General features: G+C 42.6%; 1 protein-coding gene across 1 annotated transcript in view; it reads left to right on the top strand.

Moving 5' to 3' along the window:
* cntnap2a (contactin associated protein 2a) overlaps window positions 1-22,195 on the top strand; it is a gene marked incomplete at both ends in the record, with an annotated part of 675,314 nt that overhangs the window by 23,421 nt on the left and 629,698 nt on the right. Inside the window, 3 exon segments of the mRNA XM_084325811.1 lie at window positions 695-753; window positions 4,438-4,588; window positions 20,079-20,263. Coding sequence (XP_084181937.1) covers window positions 695-753; window positions 4,438-4,588; window positions 20,079-20,263 — 395 coding nt within the window.

The following is a 22,195-nucleotide window of genomic DNA, read 5'->3' as shown; positions in this document are numbered from 1 at the left end:
GGTAAAGTGGTCTCTATTTCTATGTTAATTGGGTAGAGCCATAATTCTGTTTTGAATTTCCAGAGGTACAATGTTTTGTGTTGTGTTGTGTTGATTCATAGAGATTCTGTACTTTATTATCTAAATATGGTGAGTTTGAGTGTTGTGTTGATTCATAGTTAAAGACAGTAGAGACTCAGTACTTTATTATCTAGAGATGGTACGTTAGAGTGCTGTTTTGATGCATAGTTAAATCAACACAGCATACTATATTTTTTTCATAATTACAAAAACAAAGGTATATTGTTCTTCAGTTATTAATAATTATACAGGTATATATGTAGGCTCTCGGTAGAGCCTGATGCATAACACATTTCTACGTAGCAACAAGTTAATGCTGGTATATGTGCGTGGGAGATGTTTTTCTGCTTTCAGAAGTTCTGAAAAATTCATATAATGAGAAGAATAATAAGATATAATTTTAGAAACCCAGCGTGCAACTCTTATTACTTCTACTTCTGAGCCCTTCAAGATTAGGAGATGTCTCCCTCTTCGTTTTATTTGTTTTTGCAAAGTAATTAGAATAAAACACACTGACAAGTAAAAAAAATAAAAATAAAAATGTGTAGCTGACAAGAGTTAATCAGGTCTGCTGTGCATAATTCAGTGCATTTTGAAACTGCCACGGTCGTTCCTCCCCCCTCCCCTCCCTCAGCCGGCTGCTGGGAGCTAAGTGTAGCTACAACCACTAATCAACAACATTCACGCTCCATGGTAACACGGAAGTGCAGTGGTCTGTACTCACAGAAGTGAAATGAAAGTTAAACTCCGACAGACTTCCGGTGCTCGCGCTCGCCGAGCTGTGATCTGTGCCGTGAGCTTGCGATTTGCTCTGCGTGGAGAAAAAGTTGCTGTGCAGTGGCTGGAGATAATTGGTTTTTGGGAACGCATGGAACCGCGGGAACAGTTTTCAGACATGAACGTTGAAAATGATTGAAAAAATTCACGGTCAAATAGTCAAACAGCAATAGCAATAGGTTTGCTCAGGATATCGCGTGGTGCTCAGGATCAAAGTTTAACTCGGAATAATGTCTGAGGGAATGTCTGTGGAACATCACAGCTGCGGCCGCAGGCAACTATGATAAGATAAGATAAGATAAGATTAGATATAATAAGATATTCCTTTATTGATCCCCTTGGGGAGATTCGGGCGCCATAGCAGGAGGGGGGAGGGGACGTACAGGTATGGGCAGGGTAATAGTAGAAAGACATAAATATAGGTTATAAAATTGTATCTGAATATAAAAATACGTAAATTTGAATCTGAATATATACAAGTATGAGTACAAGTAAATAGTATACACAAGGTGCAGTATACACAAGGAGCCCTAACTGGCATGGTATGATAGATCCTCAAACCCGTCCCATATTATAGTCCTTTTCAACAAGTTAATAGAAGTCTCTGAGGTCCCCAAAACACGTCTTTGACGTTTTTTGCTGAAAATATCAGATTATGCATTCTATCTAGCATCCCTCTATACCCCACTGTTTCAGTCCTGTTCTCAACAGGCGGTTTCTGTGCTTTGAATGCAAATGAGCTGCTGCTTCCCACGCCCGAGCGTGCACATGCGGACGAAATGCAGATCAAACTGTCAAACTAGGCGCTGCGGATCGAATATGAATGAGGATCCAGCGATGTCAGTAATATAATTTTTTAGTGAACCACTTAGGTGGAAAAGGTTTACAAGCATGCCGGCCATCTTGAAAAGACGAGACACAGAACCTCGTCTTACAAGAACCGCCCATGTGCAATGAGTTTATTGTGATTGGTTCGTTTTTTCCTACGTTGATTGTGGCTGCGATTCTCAATGTCTTGTTTCAAGAGGGAGGGTTCTTGTCACGGCTGATGTGGAGAAACTGCACTTTGTACATATTTAAAATGTTCTCTGTGACAACCCCTCATTGTGTAAAAACAATGCAACACAACGGAAAGGGGCGTTTTATCACATGACCCTGATTATTGAATTGCTTTAATACTACATGTTTGGCTCCCTGTCAATCATATTGCTTGTTAGAATGGATAGAAGAGAATATAAATACTTTATTCATCCCGAGGGACATTTGGCACTACAGATCACTCACAGTAAACAGTAAACATGTAGGTAGTCAAAAACAAAAGTCACAAATAAGAATATAAGACTATGAATAAAATACGGTCCGGGATATACATTTTCTATGTCATGCATAATATAAATAAACAAATAAACAAACATTCTAGTATAAAATATACAGTCGAAATATACATAAATATACAGTAAGTGGATAGTAAAAAGTGTGGAATTGTGTCGATTTAAGAGTAAAGTAAAAGTCCAGGAAGATTGGATAGTACTGTGCACCCTGTGCTCAGTGATGCACAGTAATGCATTATAGAGTCTGATGGCTGTCGGAATGAAGAACGTCCTGTGCCGTTCAGTGTTACATCTTGGGAGTCTTAGTCTGACACTAAAATATGCTCCTTCTGTCAGCCAAGTCTGTATATAGTCCGTGGGAGGGGTTGTCCATGATGGCGTGGAGCTTAGCAAGGCTCCTCCTCTCCGCCACCACCGCTAGAGAGTCCAGCTCCACCCCTACCACGTTACTGCCTTCCTGACCAGCTTATCCAGCCTGTTTGCATCCCCCACTCTGATAGATATTTCATTAATATAATCATTAATACCTAATATCTTCTAAGCTCTTCTATCTAAACTCCTCTGCCCCCCCCCCCCCCCCCCCCCGCTTTGGAATGTGGCTGTGGGGTCCTGTGACCAGGCTACAAATAGATCTTGACCACTGGGTACTGCAGACTCTTCCAATTTCTCTAAGGAACATGCAGTTTAGATTTGCCCCATAGATTTGCCCAATAGATTACTTCATTAATATATCATGGTTAATTAATATCTTACACAGAACCAGAGAAGCATGCAATATATTTGTCTTATTCTCCCTAATTAAAAAGATACATTTTGCCCGGTCAGACTTCTCAAACCAGGCACGCAGGAATAGAAATACTTTGACCTAATGACCTGCAGGTTAGTCACAGCCTGGTGAAGAGCTGACTTGGCACTAAGCAGAAAGCCACGATATTATGTTGTTATCTAATAGATTATCCACTCCCTATAAAATTAACACTTAGAACTGATAGATAGAATCAATCTTAAACTCCACTAATCTATATTACAATAACTTCTATTACAAGTACCCTCTATTACAAAATCATCCCTTTCTGTCATTATATTTAACTCATTCTCAGCAGAGACATAAGTCTCATCTCTGACTCAGCAGAAAGTTACCACAGTACTAGACATGCCGGCATGTCACAACCATGCCCTGATCAAGACCTGTCACCCATCTATCACCAAGCCTCTATCTGAAATAGGATGAACTGCCAATATATACCAGGAGGAGACAAGACTTGTTCACTCACTCTGGTAAACCTGCCCCTCCGTGCGGCTTGTATTTATACCACTGAGTCACAGATCTATCTGTTGTTTTGTACTTTTTCATGCAAACTTCAGAAACCAGTAAACCACAATTTTTTCTCGCTAACAAAGCAACTTCTGTCTCCGTGTCCACTTCTTTGATCCGAGTCTCTGCCATTAAAGAACCCAGATCTTGATTTTTTACTTCTTCCACTCTCAGTCCGCTGCCCCAGCAGGTCACAGCGCGTACAAGAAGGCGCCCACCACCACCAACTCGTAGAACATCCTCAACATCCTTGTACAGACGTTGAAGGATCTCAGCCTTCTGAGGAAGTAGAGTCGGCTCTGGCCCTTCTTGTAGAGTGCCTCTGCGTGTTTTCCATATAGGTTCTGAATAATAATGAAACCCACAATTGTATTAAAGGAACATTTTCTCAACCGCAAACAGAGTGCAGACCCCCACCCCCGCCCAGGGGTGATGAAGATTCAAATCACCATGGATACGAATTACTTCATAAATCAAGTGATAACCAAAATTAAACCGTAGTTTAAAATGTAGTTTTCTCAAACCACAGGTGAAACCGATATAAAGGAAATAGTACATAAGCAGGGAAGTTATATTAAGCCTTTAATATAATATACTGTAGGGACGTTAGTATAAAGAGACTTGAAGAAGTGTGTTTTTAGTCAACGGCGAAAGATGGTGTGAGATTTAATCTATTGTTGTGGTAGAAAAGCGTTATATAAATCGAATGTATTATTATTTAAACCCCCACATCTAACAGTGGGTCCAGTATTGCAATTACTGTAGTATAGCCTGGCTATTGACGTTGGACACAATGTTTGATCCTGCTCGAGCGGAAATTTAATTAAGCGAGAGCCGAACTGTTGGCGAAGACGGTGATACATTGGATAATAAAGGATACAAATGACTATTTATCAACCGATGAATCAGAGTTAATATGAAACCTTTTTTTCCTCCCCTCCCCAAACCGTAAAGGTGAAGAAGATGAAGATCATCAAGGACGTGATCGGTCTGAAGTTCAAGACGGCGGAGAGCGAGGGCGTGATCCTCCATGGTGAGGGCCAGCAGGGAGACTACATCACCCTGGAGCTCCGCAAGGCCAAGCTGCAGCTGCAGATCAACCTGGGTGAGCGGCACGCTCATACGCACACACACGCCATGTGATTGCAATGTGATTCTCGAACGCCATGTAATTGCAATGTAATTCTCAAAACGCCATGTAATTACAATGTAATTCACAAACGCCATGTAATTGCAATGTAATTCTCAAACGACATGTAATTCACAAACGCCATGTGATTGACCAACGCCATGTGATTGCAATGTAATTCTCGAATGCCATGTGACTGCAATGTAATTCACAAATGCCATGTGATTGCAATGTAATTCACAAACGACATGCAAGTGCAATGTAATTCGCAAACAGCATGCGATAGCAATGTAATTCTCAAACGCCATGTAATTGTACAGTAATGTAATTTACAAATACCATATAATTGCTAAGATAAGATTAAAAAAAAATACATGATAGCGGTGGTAGCTTGGACCTCAGGGGGGGGGGGGGGTGGAGGGGGGTTCTCAGTGGGTTCTTCTTTTTCTTTTGTAAATCTTCATTATATAGTCTTCGTTTTCGTTTTTTCATAGGAGTGCACTTATCTTTTTTATGTAATCTTGCTGCCATAAGTAAAAAAGATTTGATCACAAAAAAGTGATTGCAATGCTGTTGGTTCAAACTCTGTAAAGAGAACGTCTTCCCCACAAGCACCGGTAGGCTTACAATAGAGATGTACAATAGAGATGTACAATAGAGATCTACAATAGAGATGTACAATAGAGATGTACAATAGAGATGTACAATAGAGATCTACAATATAGATGTGCAATAGAGATCTACAATATAGATGTGCAATAGAGATCTACAATAGAGATGTACAATAGATATGTACAATAGAGATGTACAATAGAGATGTACAATAGAGATCTACAATATAGATCTACAATATATATATGTACAATAGAGATGTACAATAGAGATGTACAATAGAGATGTACAATAGAGATCTACAATATAGATGTACAATATAGATGTACAATAGAGATGTACAATAGAGATGTACAATAGAGATGTACAATAGAGATGTACAAGAGAGATGTACAAGATAGATGTACAAGAGAGATCTACAATAGAGATGTACAATAGAGATGTACAATAGAGATGTACAATAGAGATGTACAATAGAGATGTACTTACTTTTAAATGCAGCAAAATAAGGAAGAACCTTCAGCTTCCCCCGGCAGCGCAAGACACTTAACCCCTAACTGCTCCCGATGAGTTGGTTGGCACCTTGCATGGTTGCCTCCACCGTCGGTGTGTGAATGGGTGAGTGAATAGGTGAATCTGTGAGGGTTAAGTTGTAAAGTGCTTTGGATAAAGGCACTATATAAATGCAGTCCATTTACCAAAGGAAAAAGCAGTTTTTCTTATTTCAGAGCAAACTTGTTTTTCCTAGTTCAGAGAAAACCATCCAGTTCTGTATCGTTAGTGGCTTAGCTTGGCATCGCCTTCTGCACTATCTCGCGTACGTGCACGCGTACTGAATAAACCACAAATGTACCTCTAATACCAGTATTAGTCTGACCACACCCCTCATCAGCTTACCTTCATAAGCAGGTGTGTGGTCACCTGCTCTCCTCCTTCTCGCTTTCACCACAAGGAAGAGGTGCCTCGGTAGATCCCCACACTTGACACCATGATGGAAGAAATTGGATTAGGAACAGCTTGGGAAACAAGGATACGTTGACATCATATCTTTATTTTCTCTCTCACTATTTTCGAGAAAATACGGCGATATTGTCTTCGTACTGGAGTGTCTAGAAGATGATGATCATTCTACAAACCCTCCACCGGTTTTCGTATTGGGAGCACGCCGCTGCATGCTTCTCAACTGCAGTTCCTTGCTGTGTTTGTTGGGGTGAAACCTGTCAGGCCACAGCTGAACTGTCGGACATGCCGCTGTTGTGAGGAGCGGTGCGTTCCAGGTTGGGTGAGTAGTGTTTGCTGGCGGGCTCCACTTGTCTGTTAGTGCTATGGGGGCTACTAGACAAAGTTTATGGAAACCGGCCCCAGGCTAGGGTCCTTTGTTTAGCCGTCTAGGCGACAGAAGGCCTTGGTCTGGCGACCATTATAGTTTTAACTAGTGGGCCGCGACCATTGACACTGGTGATCCCTGTGTGTTCTGGACGAGTGGATTCTCTCTGTCACCGTGTTAAGACCCCATCTTTCATATCCAAATGAGAGTATTCCTTCACGAGGGGATATGTGCATGTAATGTGCGATAGCGGCAGATTCATGTTCAAAGTCAGCTATACAGGCCAGTTGGTACTGTGCTGATTCCGCCGGACGTGTTAATGTCACTGTTGTGATGCGGTGTTGACGTCTTGTTTTCTCTTTTCTCTTAAAAAGTGAGGAGGGTTCAGAACGGCGGCCTGTCTGGGTGAGTGTTATGTCATTGTTTACATGTTCATAGCTTACGGTTAGCCGGTCGGTGGCCTGGCGCGGGGTAGCTTGGCTTCTCGCGCGCCGCCGGGAGCTCGCTCCTGATCGCGTGCGTCGTAGATCGGCGTCTCGCGAGCGGAAGCGATAGCACCCGAACGGTTGGAGCAGCCGTTAGCTTGATGCTATTCTGTTGAACGTGCTTTGATTTTTAACATGTTTTACACTCTTGACCACGACGTCATCCTTGACAGGGGATGTTCGTCAACCCTGCCTGAGCCTAGACGGGGATTGCGTCAACAAAGAGGGCTGTGTTCTACGGTGGCTTGTGACTGCACTTCGCTGATCTGCGTTCCGGGCAGGTACGGGGTTGGCCAGACCCTCATAACACGTCTTCTGGTTTTACCTTGCTAAATGTATTGTGAATGACGGTGTTTTTTCCCAAAACGTGTGTTGTTGCAATGCATTTGAGATACGTTGCGGGTTGTGTGTGAGCTGTTTTTGTCACTGGCAGTAGCTTCTCCGTGCAGGTCGTGATGTATTGATCTGGTTGTTGTGTGAGAAACATCATGGTGTTTATGTGTACCGTGTACTCACTACTAAGGCAACTAACCTATGAAGCTATGCTTGGTGACGAGTGAGTAAAAGAATGTTCTTTCTCAGACTGTAATGACAATGGACAGTGAGTTCACACATTAACAGGTTTTCCTGTTTTAACTGGCCGTATTGAGGGTAAAATAGGAGGATTGTGTTTTTCCCCCCCCGGTTCCCTGGGGACTTTATCACCTCCTATCAGACATGTTGTGCATTAATTGTGTCTTTTGTGTGGTAGGGATACGATGTAACTCTCAGCTTGATTGCTGAGGTTGTGCTAAATCTGCTGGAGAAACTTATTTCCTAAAGGGAATACGGGGGGGGGGGGGGGGGGGGGGGAGGGAGTTCCTGGTCCCACGGCCTGGTATATTGGGCGTGTGCACCGCAGGAATTCCCCCGCCATAGAGTACGTCACCGTGCGCGTCTCTGTTGGTAGGACTTCCGTGTGCTGTTCAGGTCCATGTGATGGATCTGTTTTCAGGGGGGGTGGTCAGGGCTCCTCCTCACCAAGCGCCTACTCAGGCCTTCTGTGAGTTCGGACTCCTTCTTCCATGTGATCCATGTGAGGAAGCCTCCATCAGAGTACAGAGCCTTCCTCCGCAGATTGTCAAAGTGAGTGGACCCTCTAGAAGGGTCCTTTTCTATTGTATGTATATTCGATTCAATTCGTTTATTGAGTGTGTATGGGTTCGGTGCCTCTTCCCCGGAGGCCCTAAAACCAGTTTTTTACATGGCTCAAGGTGCAATATATTCTTTTCAATCTGTACAGCTCGCGTGGGAAGTCTCTCTGGGGATCCCCGTCTCTTTCCTATGGGAGGGTGGTGGGATGTAAAAATGTGAACATTTTTTACCCCGGCTGTGTAGACTGGGATACATACTGTTGATGCTTCCTTCTTTCTATTCCAGAAGTGTTGGAGTTAGGGAGTGTCACACCCCTCTTGTCGTTCCCCTGGGCGCCTTGGGGATTCAATGACAGGTCTAAATAGCCTGTTCATTGATGGGGGTGTGTCCCGACGCACGTATAGTGCTAGCTCGCTGTAAACAGGCGATTGACTGGCACGCCTTAGTTGCTTGTGGTTGAAACAGCGTTTTTATAAAGCAACTGAGATGGGGGTTTTTCCTCTTCCGGCGACCACATCCCATGACCTGGGTGGGTTGTCGACGGATCCTCGTTCATGTCTGGGGGATGATGACGGGATGGATCTGAACATATGTAGTGGGGTCTCACGCCCTTGGGGTGGGCCACCAGGCGCGGTTCGTCCCGACGTCTGGGTGGCGCCTTCTTTTCATGTTAAGATCAACACGCATATCTGCCCTTCTCCTGGAGTAGGCATGTCGGCGTGGTTAGGGCACGGGACTGGTTCTGGTCACGCTGGTCCAGATCAGTTGAACCCGTTGTCCGCCGGGGATGCAGATCTGCTGTTCTGGTACCCTGAGGGACTTGGGCTTTTTTCAGGGGGAAAAATGCCAGGTCGGTCTGGGTGTCACAGGGTTAAGCGCTATGGAGACCCTGGTTGGGTATGTTTTTACTCAGCACTGTCGTCATGGCTTACAGCCATGCCATTCTGTACGCGCTCGATCTCGTCGGGTCTCGGCCGCTACACAGGTTGGTCCTGGTTAGTACTTGGTTGGGAGACCGCCGGGGAATACCAGGTACGGTGTGCTTAGGGGCTGGTTCTCCATTGTTTTTCGCTCCTCTCTCACGCATGGCGAAGAGGGGCCTGTGGGGGTGGTTTTTTGACCTCCTCTGGTGACCCTGTGCTTCCCGTACCGCCAGGCCCGGTCCGAAGTGATGTTTGCGACCCGTAGGCCTGGGTTAACCCTTTTTGGAAACTGAAACACTTGTACTGCGGTATAGCCGGTGTATACCCGCAGGTGTGTTTTGGGGTTTTTTCTTGAGGGGTTATAGGAACAACCACCGCATTGGGTAACACCGAGGTGGTTGATTCCCTGGTGTGTTGGAGCAGTGTCAACTCCCGGGTTCACCGGTTGAGGGTGCCCCTGCACGTTCATGACGTCTGCCAATCGTGTCAGCCTTCTCTGCCTCGACCCCTCTGGGTGGGGGTTGTTAAATGGAGGCTTGGTCATGCGACACCGCCAGCTTACGCTCCTTCCGCCGGGGCGGCTGTGTTCAGCTGTCCCCTCTGGCGCCTGTCTCGTCCGCAGTCTCCAGGCTAGGGTTAACAGCCTGTTGCCTGGTTTTTCCCCGGTGCGCTGCCTGCTTCCGTTGGTTAACCTTTTTTGTGTGCTTACGGCCATGCTGACTGCCTATTCTGCAGGGTCAGTGTGCCAGGCGGTGTACTATTGGGGGGACGGGGCCCGCTCGGCTTACTGGCCTGGTTGGTTCCGCCTGGGAATACCAGGTGCAGTAACTGAGGGGCCTTTGTCCGAATACGCTGGCGATGTGGGGGGCGGGGCACTACGTGCCCACCTGGTTGGGTCTTGATGCTGGCATCATGGACTTCTCCGGGCCCCCATTCCAGGGAGTCCAGTCCTTTTGGTGGGTCTGGGTCTTCCTTCGTGCTCCGCTGCTACGGCCTTGCCACGGGGTTGGGTTTGCCCTTGACCCCGTGATTCTGGGGGCAGTAACGAGGTTGTTCCTCCGTTCGTTCCCGGGTGGCATGCGGGTTGTGCGTGTGTGTAGTCGTGGGTCAAGCCACGGTCTGCTCACCCTGTGCGTTGAGTTGCTTGAGTGCCTCTTCGCACGGTCGGGTCCGTCGCCCTCCCGTGACGTCCCTAATAGGGGGGCTACCCTCCATTAGGGGGGGTCGGGGGGGCTCGGCCCTCCCTGTTCTGATGGTTTTGGGGGGCTGTCAGCGGGGTGTATTTGTCAGCCAAGTGGCTCCGCTTGGCCTCCCTTGTGCAGAAGGCGATGCCAAGCTAAGCCACTAACGATACAGAACGTTAGGTTATGACTATAACCAAGTTCTGTTAGTTAGGGGCGATGCTTGGCATCGGACGCCGCTGCAGCCCTTGTCCTCACCTTGTGGTGAAAGCTTGGGAAGGAGGAGAGCAGGTGACCACACACCTGCTTATGAAGGTAAGCTGATGAGGGGTGTGGTCAGACTAATACTGGTATTAGAGGTACATTTGTGGTTTATTCAGTACGCGTGCACGTACGCGAGATAGTGCAGAAGGCGATGCCAAGCATCGCCCCTAACTAACAGAACTTGGTTATAGTCATAACCTAACGTTATTTGAACATGTAGAATAGGTTCCAAGATTCCATTCCAACAGTGTTGCGATGCAAGAGGGACGTTTATCAATAAGGGCTTTAAAAATAAACAAATACAGTACCAATGATAGTTACACCTTTCTTTTTCCTTTTTTTTTATTTTTTTTCCTTTTTTCGTTTTGAGAAACAGGTGTACAGCAGATACATGCCCCACAGCACACAGCAATTCTCTCACCCTCTGGTCCCTTCCCCCACCCACGGCCAACAAAACTAAATAAAGACAGGACAATAATAAAATTAAAATAAACAACAATAAATAATAACAACAATGACAACAACATCGTCAACAAATGAACAGCACACCTCTTACACGTCTGCTGTACAACTTCTTCCATTAGGGAAACCTATAGTTACACCTTTCAACCAGAGGCCATCCAACCTGTTCATAAAGGACACAGTGGCCGGTATCATACCTATCACCAGTAATACATCTGGCCAGAATGATAGACAGAGTCCAGCAGTTTAATAGTTGAAGCCGTAGCATGCCTATAAATCACATCACATCAAATTATGTCTTCATTGTCGATACTGAGCTTCTCAAGGTATGAATTTCGGTGAATCCGAGATGAACGTTTCAGCACCACGGAGAGAGGCTTTCAAGGAATTTATATTTCTTGCTGGACCGCTTTGCTCATGAAAAGCATGTTCATAAAACGATCAGCACGTCAGAGAGGATTACGCTTTGACTCCAATCTCACTCTTCATGAGACCCACGCTGCATGGATCTGTCCGGTCTGGTGTGTTGTAGTCGAGTCACTAAATCTCAAGTCCGAGTCGAGTCTCGCATCCCCAGTGTTCAAGTCCGAGTCCAAGTCCGAGTCACCAAAGAAGAGCCATAGTCGAGTCCATGTCGAGTCCCCATTACCCTAGTCCGAGTCCAAGTCATCAAGGAATCAATCAACTGAACATGAGGGTATCGATGTGAATCTGCATGTAGGTGGAACCCACGTGTCTGCCCTTGCACAAAATTAAACAATGTTATGGTATTTATATATGCAAAAAAGGGAGGTAGGGACCGCACTCTGAATATCGTTGTTTTTTATTTTCAAAGGACACAAAACGTTTTCAGCCATCCGGCCTTCATCAGTGTGTAAATGACAACTGTGACAAACATAACTTAAGTAGGCTGTACTTGACACCAGGTGGGAACAATCGGCAATCAGTTAACAGTTAACAGGTTGACGTCATGATTGGTAGCAGGGCTAGATTGACAAGTAGAATACATAATATCACAATATCACAATATCACATAAATGTGTATGATGGTAATATATGAAAACACCAAATTGATACATATTACAATATTTACAGACCTGTATGGAAATAAAAAAGACAGTACATTGGGGTGCATCAGGTTGTTAAACCGTTCATTAAACAGTGTACTAGTTTTTCTCTCTCATACAGTAGATAACTTAGGGTAGCATCTATAGGAATGGAGCCAAAATTGGACTCTTCATTCATCCCAGATGGAATACATCGATTTGAGCCGATGTCAATACAATATATAATTTAATTTACAACTCTGTATAAAAAAAAAAAAAAAAAAAAACAGTACATTGGGGGTATCAGGTTGTAAGACCGTTCATTAATCAGTGTACTAGTTTTTTGTTTATACAGTAGATAACTTATGATAGCTAGAGGAATGGAGTCAAATTGAACTCTTCATTCATCCCAACTGGATACATAGATTTGAGCCGATGAATCCATACACATTCTCGTTGCAAAAGCAGTTGTTCATGGTTGCCACCTCTTCTATTAAGAAAAACCATCTCTAGACCTATGCACTTGAGGTCATTAATTTTATGATCCATTTCGTTAAAATGTCGTGCCACAGGGGAATTAATGTCAGTCCGCTTTATATTGCTTCTGTGTTCGTTCAATCTGATTTTTAATTTGCGGGATGTCTGTCCAATATAGTATTTTTTACATGGGCAGAATAATAGATAAATTATGTGTGTGGAATTACATGTTATTAGCGATCTGATCTTGTAATTCTTCCCGGTGTGGGAGTCGTGAAATGTGTTTGTTTTGATCATGTGGCTGCAAGATGTGCATGATCTACATGGGAAGCTTCCATGAATAAAAGGTTCTGGCTTTGAATAAGAGTCCGCTCTGACAAGGCGGTCCTTCAGGTTTGTAGCTCTTTTATGTGTAAAACGTGGAGGGTGTTGGAAGCGATCATTTAACGTTCTATCCGATGATAGAATATGCCAGTGTTTCATGACTGTGGACTTGATAACGTAACTAAATGGATCATAAGTAAGGACATAATTAATGGTGCCTGGTGTTCTGTTTCTTTCTTTCTTTCGGAATAGTTATTTTCTTTCGATTTGGTTTACTGTGGCCATGGCACGGATAAAAACAATCTCCTACAGTTTTCTAGTCACCACCCAGTGCCTTTAAAGAAAAGCTTGCCTGTAAGTCAACTATACAGACTCAAACGTATCTGTAGCTCCCAGGAGGAGTTCCACTCCGAAAGTGAAAATATGTTGGGACGTTTTGATGAAAAGGGCTACCCAAAGCAGTGTCTTAACTCTGCCATGGCCACAGTAAACCAAATCGAAAGAAAAGAACTATTCCGAAAGAAAGAAAGAAACAGAACACCAGGCACCATTAATTATGTCCTTACTTATGATCCATTTAGTTACGTTATCAAGTCCACAGTCATGAAACACTGGCATATTCTATCATCGGATAGAACGTTAAATGATCGCTTCCAACACCCTCCACGTTTTACACATAAAAGAGCTACAAACCTGAAGGACCGCCTTGTCAGAGCGGACTCTTATTCAAAGCCAGAACCTTTTATTCATGGAAGCTTCCCATGTAGATCATGCACATCTTGCAGCCACATGATCAAAACAAACACATTTCACGACTCCCACACCGGGAAGAATTACTAGATCAGATCGCTAATAACATGTAATTCCACACACATAATTTATCTATTATTCTGCCCATGTAAAAAATACTATATTGGACAGACATCCCCGCAAATTAAAAATCAGATTGAACGAACACAGAAGCAATATAAAGCGGACTGACATTAATTCCCCTGTGGCACGACATTTTAACGAAATGGATCATAAAATTAATGACCTCAAGTGCATAGGTCTAGAGATGGTTTTTCTTAATAGAAGAGGTGGCAACCATGAACAACTGCTTTTGCAACGATAATGTGTATGGATTCATCGGCTCAAATCTATGTATCCAGTTGGGATGAATGAAGAGTTCAATTTGACTCCATTCCTCTAGCTATCATAAGTTATCTACTGTATAAACAAAAAACTAGTACACTGATTAATGAACGGTCTTACAACCTGATACCCCCAATGTACTGTTTTTTTTTTGTTCCATACAGAGTTGTAAATTAAATTATATATTGTATTGACATCGGCTCAAATCGATGTATTCCATCTGGGATGAATGAAGAGTCCAATTTTGGCTCCATTCCTATAGATGCTACCCTAAGTTATCTACTGTATGAGAGAGAAAAACTAGTACACTGTTTAATGAACGGTTTAACAACCTGATGCACCCCAATGTACTGTCTTTTTTATTTCCATACAGGTCTGTAAATATTGTAATATGTATCAATTTGGTGTTTTCATATATTACCATCATACACATTTATGTGATATTGTGATATTGTGATATTATGTATTCTACTTGTCAATCTAGCCCTGCTACCAATCATGACGTCAACCTAGCCTGTTAACTGTTAACTGATTGCCGATTGTTCCCACCTGGTGTCAAGTACAGCCTACTTAAGTTATGTTTGTCACAGTTGTCATTTACACACTGATGAAGGCCGGATGGCTGAAAACGTTTTGTGTCCTTTGAAAATAAAAAACAACGATATTCAGAGTGCGGTCCCTACCTCCCTTTTTTGCATAATTAATATTGGACTACGCACCTGTCTGAGCGCAGTGGTTACCCTTTTCTACCATGGTATTTATATAGCCATCAATATCATCTGCCAAATGATTAGGACATAAATATATATATTTTTTTTAAATGTATTTATCAATTAACAAGTCTGAGTCCTCGTCTGCATCTTCCGAGTCCGATTGCAGTCAATGTTCGAGTCCAAGTCCAAGTCCAAGTGCTCAGTGCTAAAACCCCCCTTTACTATTCAGTGTCCACAGTTTCTCCCTCAGCATTCCCCTAGCTGGCAAGGATGAGAGCACTCCTCTCAGCCCACGCTCATTTTACCTACTGTACATGTACCTTGTACTATGTGTGTCACTATTAAACCTATATTGATCATGTAGATCCGTCTATGATCATAATTGATGAGTTTGGTTCCACCACAGGAGCATCTTCCGCCGTAGCGCCGAGGTCAGCAAAACTTAATGCGCAGACTGTCGCTTGGACCCCTATTAACCCGAACCTTTAACCTCTGACCTTATGCCCCACCTTGACCTGAAATAAGAGATGAAAAACAGATTTGTGTGATCATCGATTTTCTTAGTTATGATGCATTTCAACAAAACCTTCTAACCATGACCCGGCTCACTGTCCACTGTTCTCAATTCACAACCTCTTAACAATCGCCTTCAAAAGTGGCCATTTTAGTTTTAGTTTTTGAGGACTGCACACTTTTTTTGCAAACCAAAATACTATACTTTATACTTATAGAGCCTTGTCTCTTTTGAAAGATGACATTCTGAGGTTTCTGATACAATAAAATTAAATCGACTTTTAGTGCTAATGAAATACAGTAACATAGGTCTGAACTTGAGTTGTAGAAAAACTTGTTACTCGCGTTTTTGTGTAGTAGTTAGTAGTCCAGAAGTAGTATTTCCCAAAAAATTGGTATAGCTGAAATAACACTGGGTCCATAGCCTGAAGTATTGTGTCCAGATGTCCAGATTTCATAAAAATCCGTTCAGAAATGAGTGATTAGATGCAGTTTTGGTCAAAAGTGAGAGAGCTCAGAAAACGATTTTCGCATAGACTTCAATGCATTCGATGGAGAATTCTCTTCCTGTTTTGGCTCACCTAGAAATACGTTATGTGCATAACGAATTTTTCACCATTAGTATTCTGTTAATTTCGTATTGTATTTTGTTTACTTCGTAATGTATAGAGCTTGCTTAATTAGTATTTTGTTTCTGAGCCTCATTTAAGGCTTATTTTTCCACTTCCTGATATCTGCCAACAGCGCTCGCAAAGACGGAGCAGAATCTGCATGCAAAACCTGCACAGTTAAGGGTGCAATTCCCAGTGGCGGGTTGCCAAAAGAAAAATTCTTTTACAAAAATTATTAAATATTTGTATTAATATTATTATTTTTTTTTTTTTTTATATTTAAGTCAAGCAGTCACCATGTACACTACAGTATGGCTCGGCGGCCAGTCAAACTTTTCTTTTTTTTTAATCAGATTGCAGAATGGGTACAATACAGTACGGCTCAATACACACAATTTTATAAGGGGATGCAGACCAGAGAAAGACGTTTGTCTTGTTTACATCAGGGTCCCCCATTTTCAATTCATAGTGACATTTATGACATACAAGACATCATGACATTTCTGGCATAGGGACATACATGACATACAGGGGGGACCCTGATGGGGGACCCTGATGTAAACAAGACGAAAGTCTTTCTCTGGTCTGCATCCCCTGAATAATTGTATGTAGTCAAGTCAAGTCAAGAGTCAAGAGTTTAATTGTCACGGCATACAAGTATACAATGAAATGCGGGTGGTCTTGCCCGCAACGATGTGCAATACAGTAGTAACAACATATAATGGAATCCAATAAAACAACATTGTGCAATAACAGTAACATAGTAGGGCATATCGGTGTATTGAGCAGTACTGTACTGTACCCATTCTGCAATCTGTTAATAAAATGTTCAATCAATCAATCAATCAATCAGGTATTTAGTACTGTTACATTTGTGACATATACGGTATTCAAATATACAGTACTGTTACCCATAGATCCTGACAGAGTATATACATATGATGGGGAGGGGAGGGACTGTAGAATTTTTTTCAGATTTAAGCCAAATAATATATATAATATATTTCTCCCTCCCTCGCTCTCTCTCTCCCTCTCTTTCTGAATATTACACACACACAACACAAATATATACACACACACACGCACACACACAGTGGTTGCCTGCAGGATGTCTGGTTTGATTATGAATCAGAGAGAGAGATAGCCCCTTTGAATGTTATGAATTGAAAATGGGGGAACCTGATGTAAACAAGACGAAAGTCGTTCTCTGGTCTGCATCCCCTTAACAATTGTGTGTATTGAGCTGTACTGTCCCCATTCTGCAATCTGTTAATAAAGTTTTCAATCAATCAATCAATCACGTTAGTTAGCATCCAAGCTAGCCATAACAGTATAGCATCCAAGCTTCTTACCTGGGCCCTGTTTCTTGTACCTGGTTCAACTAAGTCGATCAAGATGTCATTATCCAGCTTCAGTTAACCCGATGTTCGAAGCCGGGATTTTCCTGTTCCTCGAAGGTGGATTCAGTCTTGTTAACTCAAGCCAGACTTGCGACTCAGGCTAAATGCGCGGCCGCTTCAGGCGAAAAGCCAGCACGTATCGATGGCAGAGATCCTGATTCTCTAACGGCATTGATTGATTAATTGATTTAAAACTTTATTGACAGATTGCAATACGGCTCAATCGCCTCGCCGACAAGTTAAATGCGTTATCTATAGGCTAATTTTAAGTCCCTCATTACCTCAATCAATCAGATTATATTTCTTTAAACTTGCCTGCTGGATTGAATAATCAAATGAGATCTTGCTAGCGAAAATAATTAGTTAAACTTATACAGAATTACGATACGGCTCTCTTACCCATTGATTGATGTATAGTCGATCTTTAACTTATCTCCAATGTGGTCTAACGGGTTGTTGTTTTGACTATCACGCAGACGACCGGGGTTCGAGACCCTAGTCTTTTCCTTCTTTTTGCAATATAGGAATAATTCAATTTGGTGCACGTTGAGAGCTATATAAAGAATGACATCCTCAATGCATGTAGATTTATAATATTTTAACTTAAAACCAGGCTACTTTGGCGTATAATCATTAATATTATATTCAAAAAAATCATATTGGAAACACCGGGTTTTGAACCCCGGTCGCTGGGTTGGCAGGCTTGAGCACTACCGCTGCACCACTGTGCCAGATGGGATAAATTCATTGTTTATACATTAATGAACGAGAGACCCGTGTTTAGAATATCCTTTGTTTTGAATGAAGTTTATCTCTTTATCCTCATTCATTAATGTGACGTCAACGGCTCATTCAATTTCTCAAATCCGTCAAACAGCGCATCTCATCAGACATCTTAATCCCAGTTACAATTAAAATAACCACATAATGTGTACATCGCACAAGCGAGCGCCACGGTATATATAACGTGCATTATTTAGGACAAAGTGAATTTAGTATCAGCATTTTGGGTCTATTTTACATTTCAAAAGCCCCCTCTGGAAGAATGGAGCACAAACACGTAATTCAGAATGGTATAATGCAGATCGTAGACTGTGGGAATAGTTTCAGGAAACGGGCTGTCACTTCTTTGCGGGGGCGTGGCGATGGTTCAGGCTAACTTAAACTTAAACTCTGCTTTCGACCAGGCTCAAACTTTTGGATCTGTTGTCATGGTGATTTGGAAAATCCACGTACGGGGAACCGGAAAGTCCGGCTAACTCAGTTATCCAGTTAAAGTTATCCGGCTAACTCAGTTATCCAGGTACAAGGAACGGGGCCCTGGTCAATAATCCTCCTTGCTCCTTCTGGACAGATAGATTTGTTAAATCATTATATCCACAGTGTGCTGGTCCTCAGAAAATGTCCCGCCGGCGAAAAATAAGTGCCTAATAAAGTGCTAAATGTTTGATAATAGAATAGAGGCTTCTAACATGCCTTACGGTGCCTGCTCTGTTAATAAAATGTTCAATCAATCAATCAATCCTGCGAGGGGATGACGTTCAGACCTATGGTTGCTTCAGACGTTGTCACGTGACTCACGTTAGCAAATGTGCAGAGGGGAGGCCAGACTACTTAGTCTGCTGACAGCCCCGTTTTAAGGTGGGGGCATGGCTTTAGTCAGCTCGAATCTGATTGGCTAGTATTGGTTTTGGACTCCACATACATGAATCACATGGTGGGAGGCTGGAGAAAGACACCTCCCCTCTGCCTCTCCTCTCCTCTGCTGCAGTGAACACAGTGAGTCTGACAGTGTGTTAGAGAGAGTGAGAAGGAGAAGAGGGAGACATTTCAACAAAAACAATTATAACACAGAGATGAAAAATTATGATTTTTTATTATTATTGCAAACTATATCAAATAAGATTTTTTTTTTTTTTTTTTTTTCATATTTCATATTTCATATTAATTCATATTTTAATAATAGGGAAGCCTGGCTTCCGTTGGCTTCCAGGAGGATTCGCCACTGGCAATTCCCACTGCGCAATTAATTCTTAGTGGATCCCGCCCTAAGTGTGTCTGACTCTAGCCCTATTTTAAAAAAAATCCGCCTAAACGTCCATGCCAAAGTAAATGGGAGATTACTCCACTTCTACAAGGTAGGTTAGCATGTTCTTGGTATCAAGGAACATCTATGGGCCTCAGGGAATGTATTCCCAGTGTCAGAAATAGTGTGTCTGTTACTATGCTTGAGTAAATTGTGATGAAACAAAGGAGAATATAAATAATAATTTTTCTTTGCATCTTTGACGGTGAATAACACCATGCTAACATTGAGTTTGGAGGAATTTCCTCGCGTAATGCACAGAGAATTCACATTATTCAGAGAAACTCTTATTTTCGAAAGAAATATGTATCTGTAAACAAACGTTGTGAAAATATACACTTTGACTGCTGTTTTGATAGGGTTAGGGTATTTACTCTTAGCTACATTTGAAGAAGAAACACAACATTAATTAATACAGTCTGTATTGATTGATTTATGATGAGAACACCAATTGCGGGACTATATTCAGAGTTAATTATGTTGTTTACACTGTTCATTTTTCAAATTTACTTTAATTGCCTATAATGTATTTCTACTATTACCCTACCTTTACATCCCCTCCCCCCTCTCCCATGCTGCTACTGTATGACTAATTTCCCCAAGGGGATCAATAAAGGAATATCTTCTCTTTTCTTCTCTTCTCTTCTCTTCTCTTCTCTTCTCTTCTCTTCTCTTCTCTTCTCTTCTCTTCTCTTCTCTTCTCTTCTCTTCTCTTACACACACACACTTCAGAGTACCTTGTCCTTATCCTCTTCATCCTTTCCACCCACACAGGCAGTAACCAGTACGGCTCAATCCTGGGGCACACGTCCGTGACGACCGGCAGCCTGCTGGACGACCACCACTGGCACTCTGTGGTGATAGAACGTTACCGGAGGAACGTCAACTTCACCCTGGACCGACACACGCAGCACTTCAGGACCAACGGGGAGTTTGACCATCTGGATCTGGACTACGAGGTGAGGAGGAGAGAGTCAAGAGACAAGACTTTTATTCAACCTGATTGATTGGGGAAAAAGGACATAAACGATCAGGTGTAACACCACTCTAACATGGAAGCATGTAAACAAATGGGGAAGTTTGAACAGAGACGTTTCAAAACAAAGACGAATCAACTCGCTTCCTACATTGTGTCTTGTGGGTTACACAACGCAGCTCATTGGCAGGCTAGCTCCAAGAGGATTGTAAACAGGAGCAGAACGCTAACGCTACTTTGGCCATGTTGAATTCCTAATAGGTGACGGGGCACCCATCGCCTTTTGGTTAAAAACTCAAAAGTCCCAAACAGAAATAATAATCAAATTTCACGTGTGTGTAGTCGAGACATGGGGCAACATTTAGATGCAAAAACCTTGTCATTTGAATGAATAACGCAAACACCATTTTGACAGCCATTTCTCCAACAAATCATCAACCGACAAACACCATTGTGTGGCACAGGGGTCGGCTACAATTTGAGTGGTTGTTTGTTCTAACAATTGAAAGTATACAACAAATATAACAACAAGTAAGATTCAAAGATAAGACATATAAAAATACACAAACTTAAAACAGGGTAGTAGGTGTGAGATCAGACTATCCAGGCTAAAAAGGCTAATTTTAAAAGCTAAAAGGGCCAACAGGCGGGAGCACCTTACTCTATGTTGAGGGGGAGGCCACTCTACAGCTTTGGGGAAGCAACCGTGGAGTGACAGGTGGGTGGAGTTTACAGCACCAGGGCAATTGATATATTACTTGAATACTTTGAGCTGTTACGGTGTGAGTTCACGCCCTCTCTTGTACCACAGTCCTTTTGGGTGAGGGCCGGACCGGCTGGCTGTTATTTCGAATGGACCCAGAACCCCGGTCGGGTCCGAGTTGGAACCACAGGTTTCCGGGGTATTTGGACCAGACCTGAATACCCCTGATTGATTGATTTCATTTTTATCATGCACTCAAGGTGCCAAGCTTTATGTAGTTGCAATGGGTGATAAAAGGGTTATAAATACAATGTGCTCTTTCTAGTTTCCTTTACAAGTATATATCATACACATATCATAAAAGTACCTTTCCTGAAGCCTTTCATACTCATCCAGCCAAAACAAATGAGCAGCTATAGAATATGTCTCTCTAAAGAGCAGCTACATGTCTTATTTTAACAATAACAGATGGAAATTGTCTTCCAAATCACATAACAAACAATTATTTCCCTCCTATCCTTAAATTACCTCTAAGTGGAATATCTATCTAGAAAGACAGAAAGACAGGAAATGTGTGGGCGGTATAGCACTCGCTCCTTGTATTAACATACAATTGAGTACGGTATAGACACACTAGTTGAAAGATGTGTTGTCTCTTTTGTTCTTTATTCCTTCTGCCTCTCACTCATGTACACTCATTTGTGGGAAGAAAGTCCATAATCTTTCATCTACGTCTCACTCTTACACACACAACATGCACACACACACATACACACAACCACTAATGCACTGTAAAGTCTGCCTTACCCTTCCATCTGTCATTGTGGATGTAAGGGATAATGTCCGACAAGGTGTACATTAAGGTATTTTAATGGAAGAGGCAGAGAGCCTTCTGACGCAAAGTGGAGTCTCGCCTCCGCCAAGTCCATTAAAATATGTCGATGTACAGCTTGAACTGCATTATCCCACGTATACCATAGCCGACTACGAAAGATAAAAAATGCTATTAAGATAAGGAGCACTTATTCATATTCATGTTTCCATGTTGTTTGTTCTTTGGCTAGACAGCTAATGTTATGCTAGCAGGCATTACGATCGCTAGGGTTGCATAAGGTTTAATAGTAAATATGATCTAACATTATGTTTAACACAAAGCTTAGGTAGTTATGCAGCCATCTGATTTGAAATGAAATGGATCAAATACAGCTAGCG

Source organism: Notolepis coatsorum, assembly GCF_963971535.1.
Source record: "Notolepis coatsorum genome assembly, chromosome: 12".
NCBI classification, from domain to species: domain Eukaryota; kingdom Metazoa; phylum Chordata; class Actinopteri; order Aulopiformes; family Paralepididae; genus Notolepis; species Notolepis coatsorum.
Note: the sequence above shows the minus strand (reverse complement) of the source record. Positions and strands in the feature narration are given on the sequence as shown.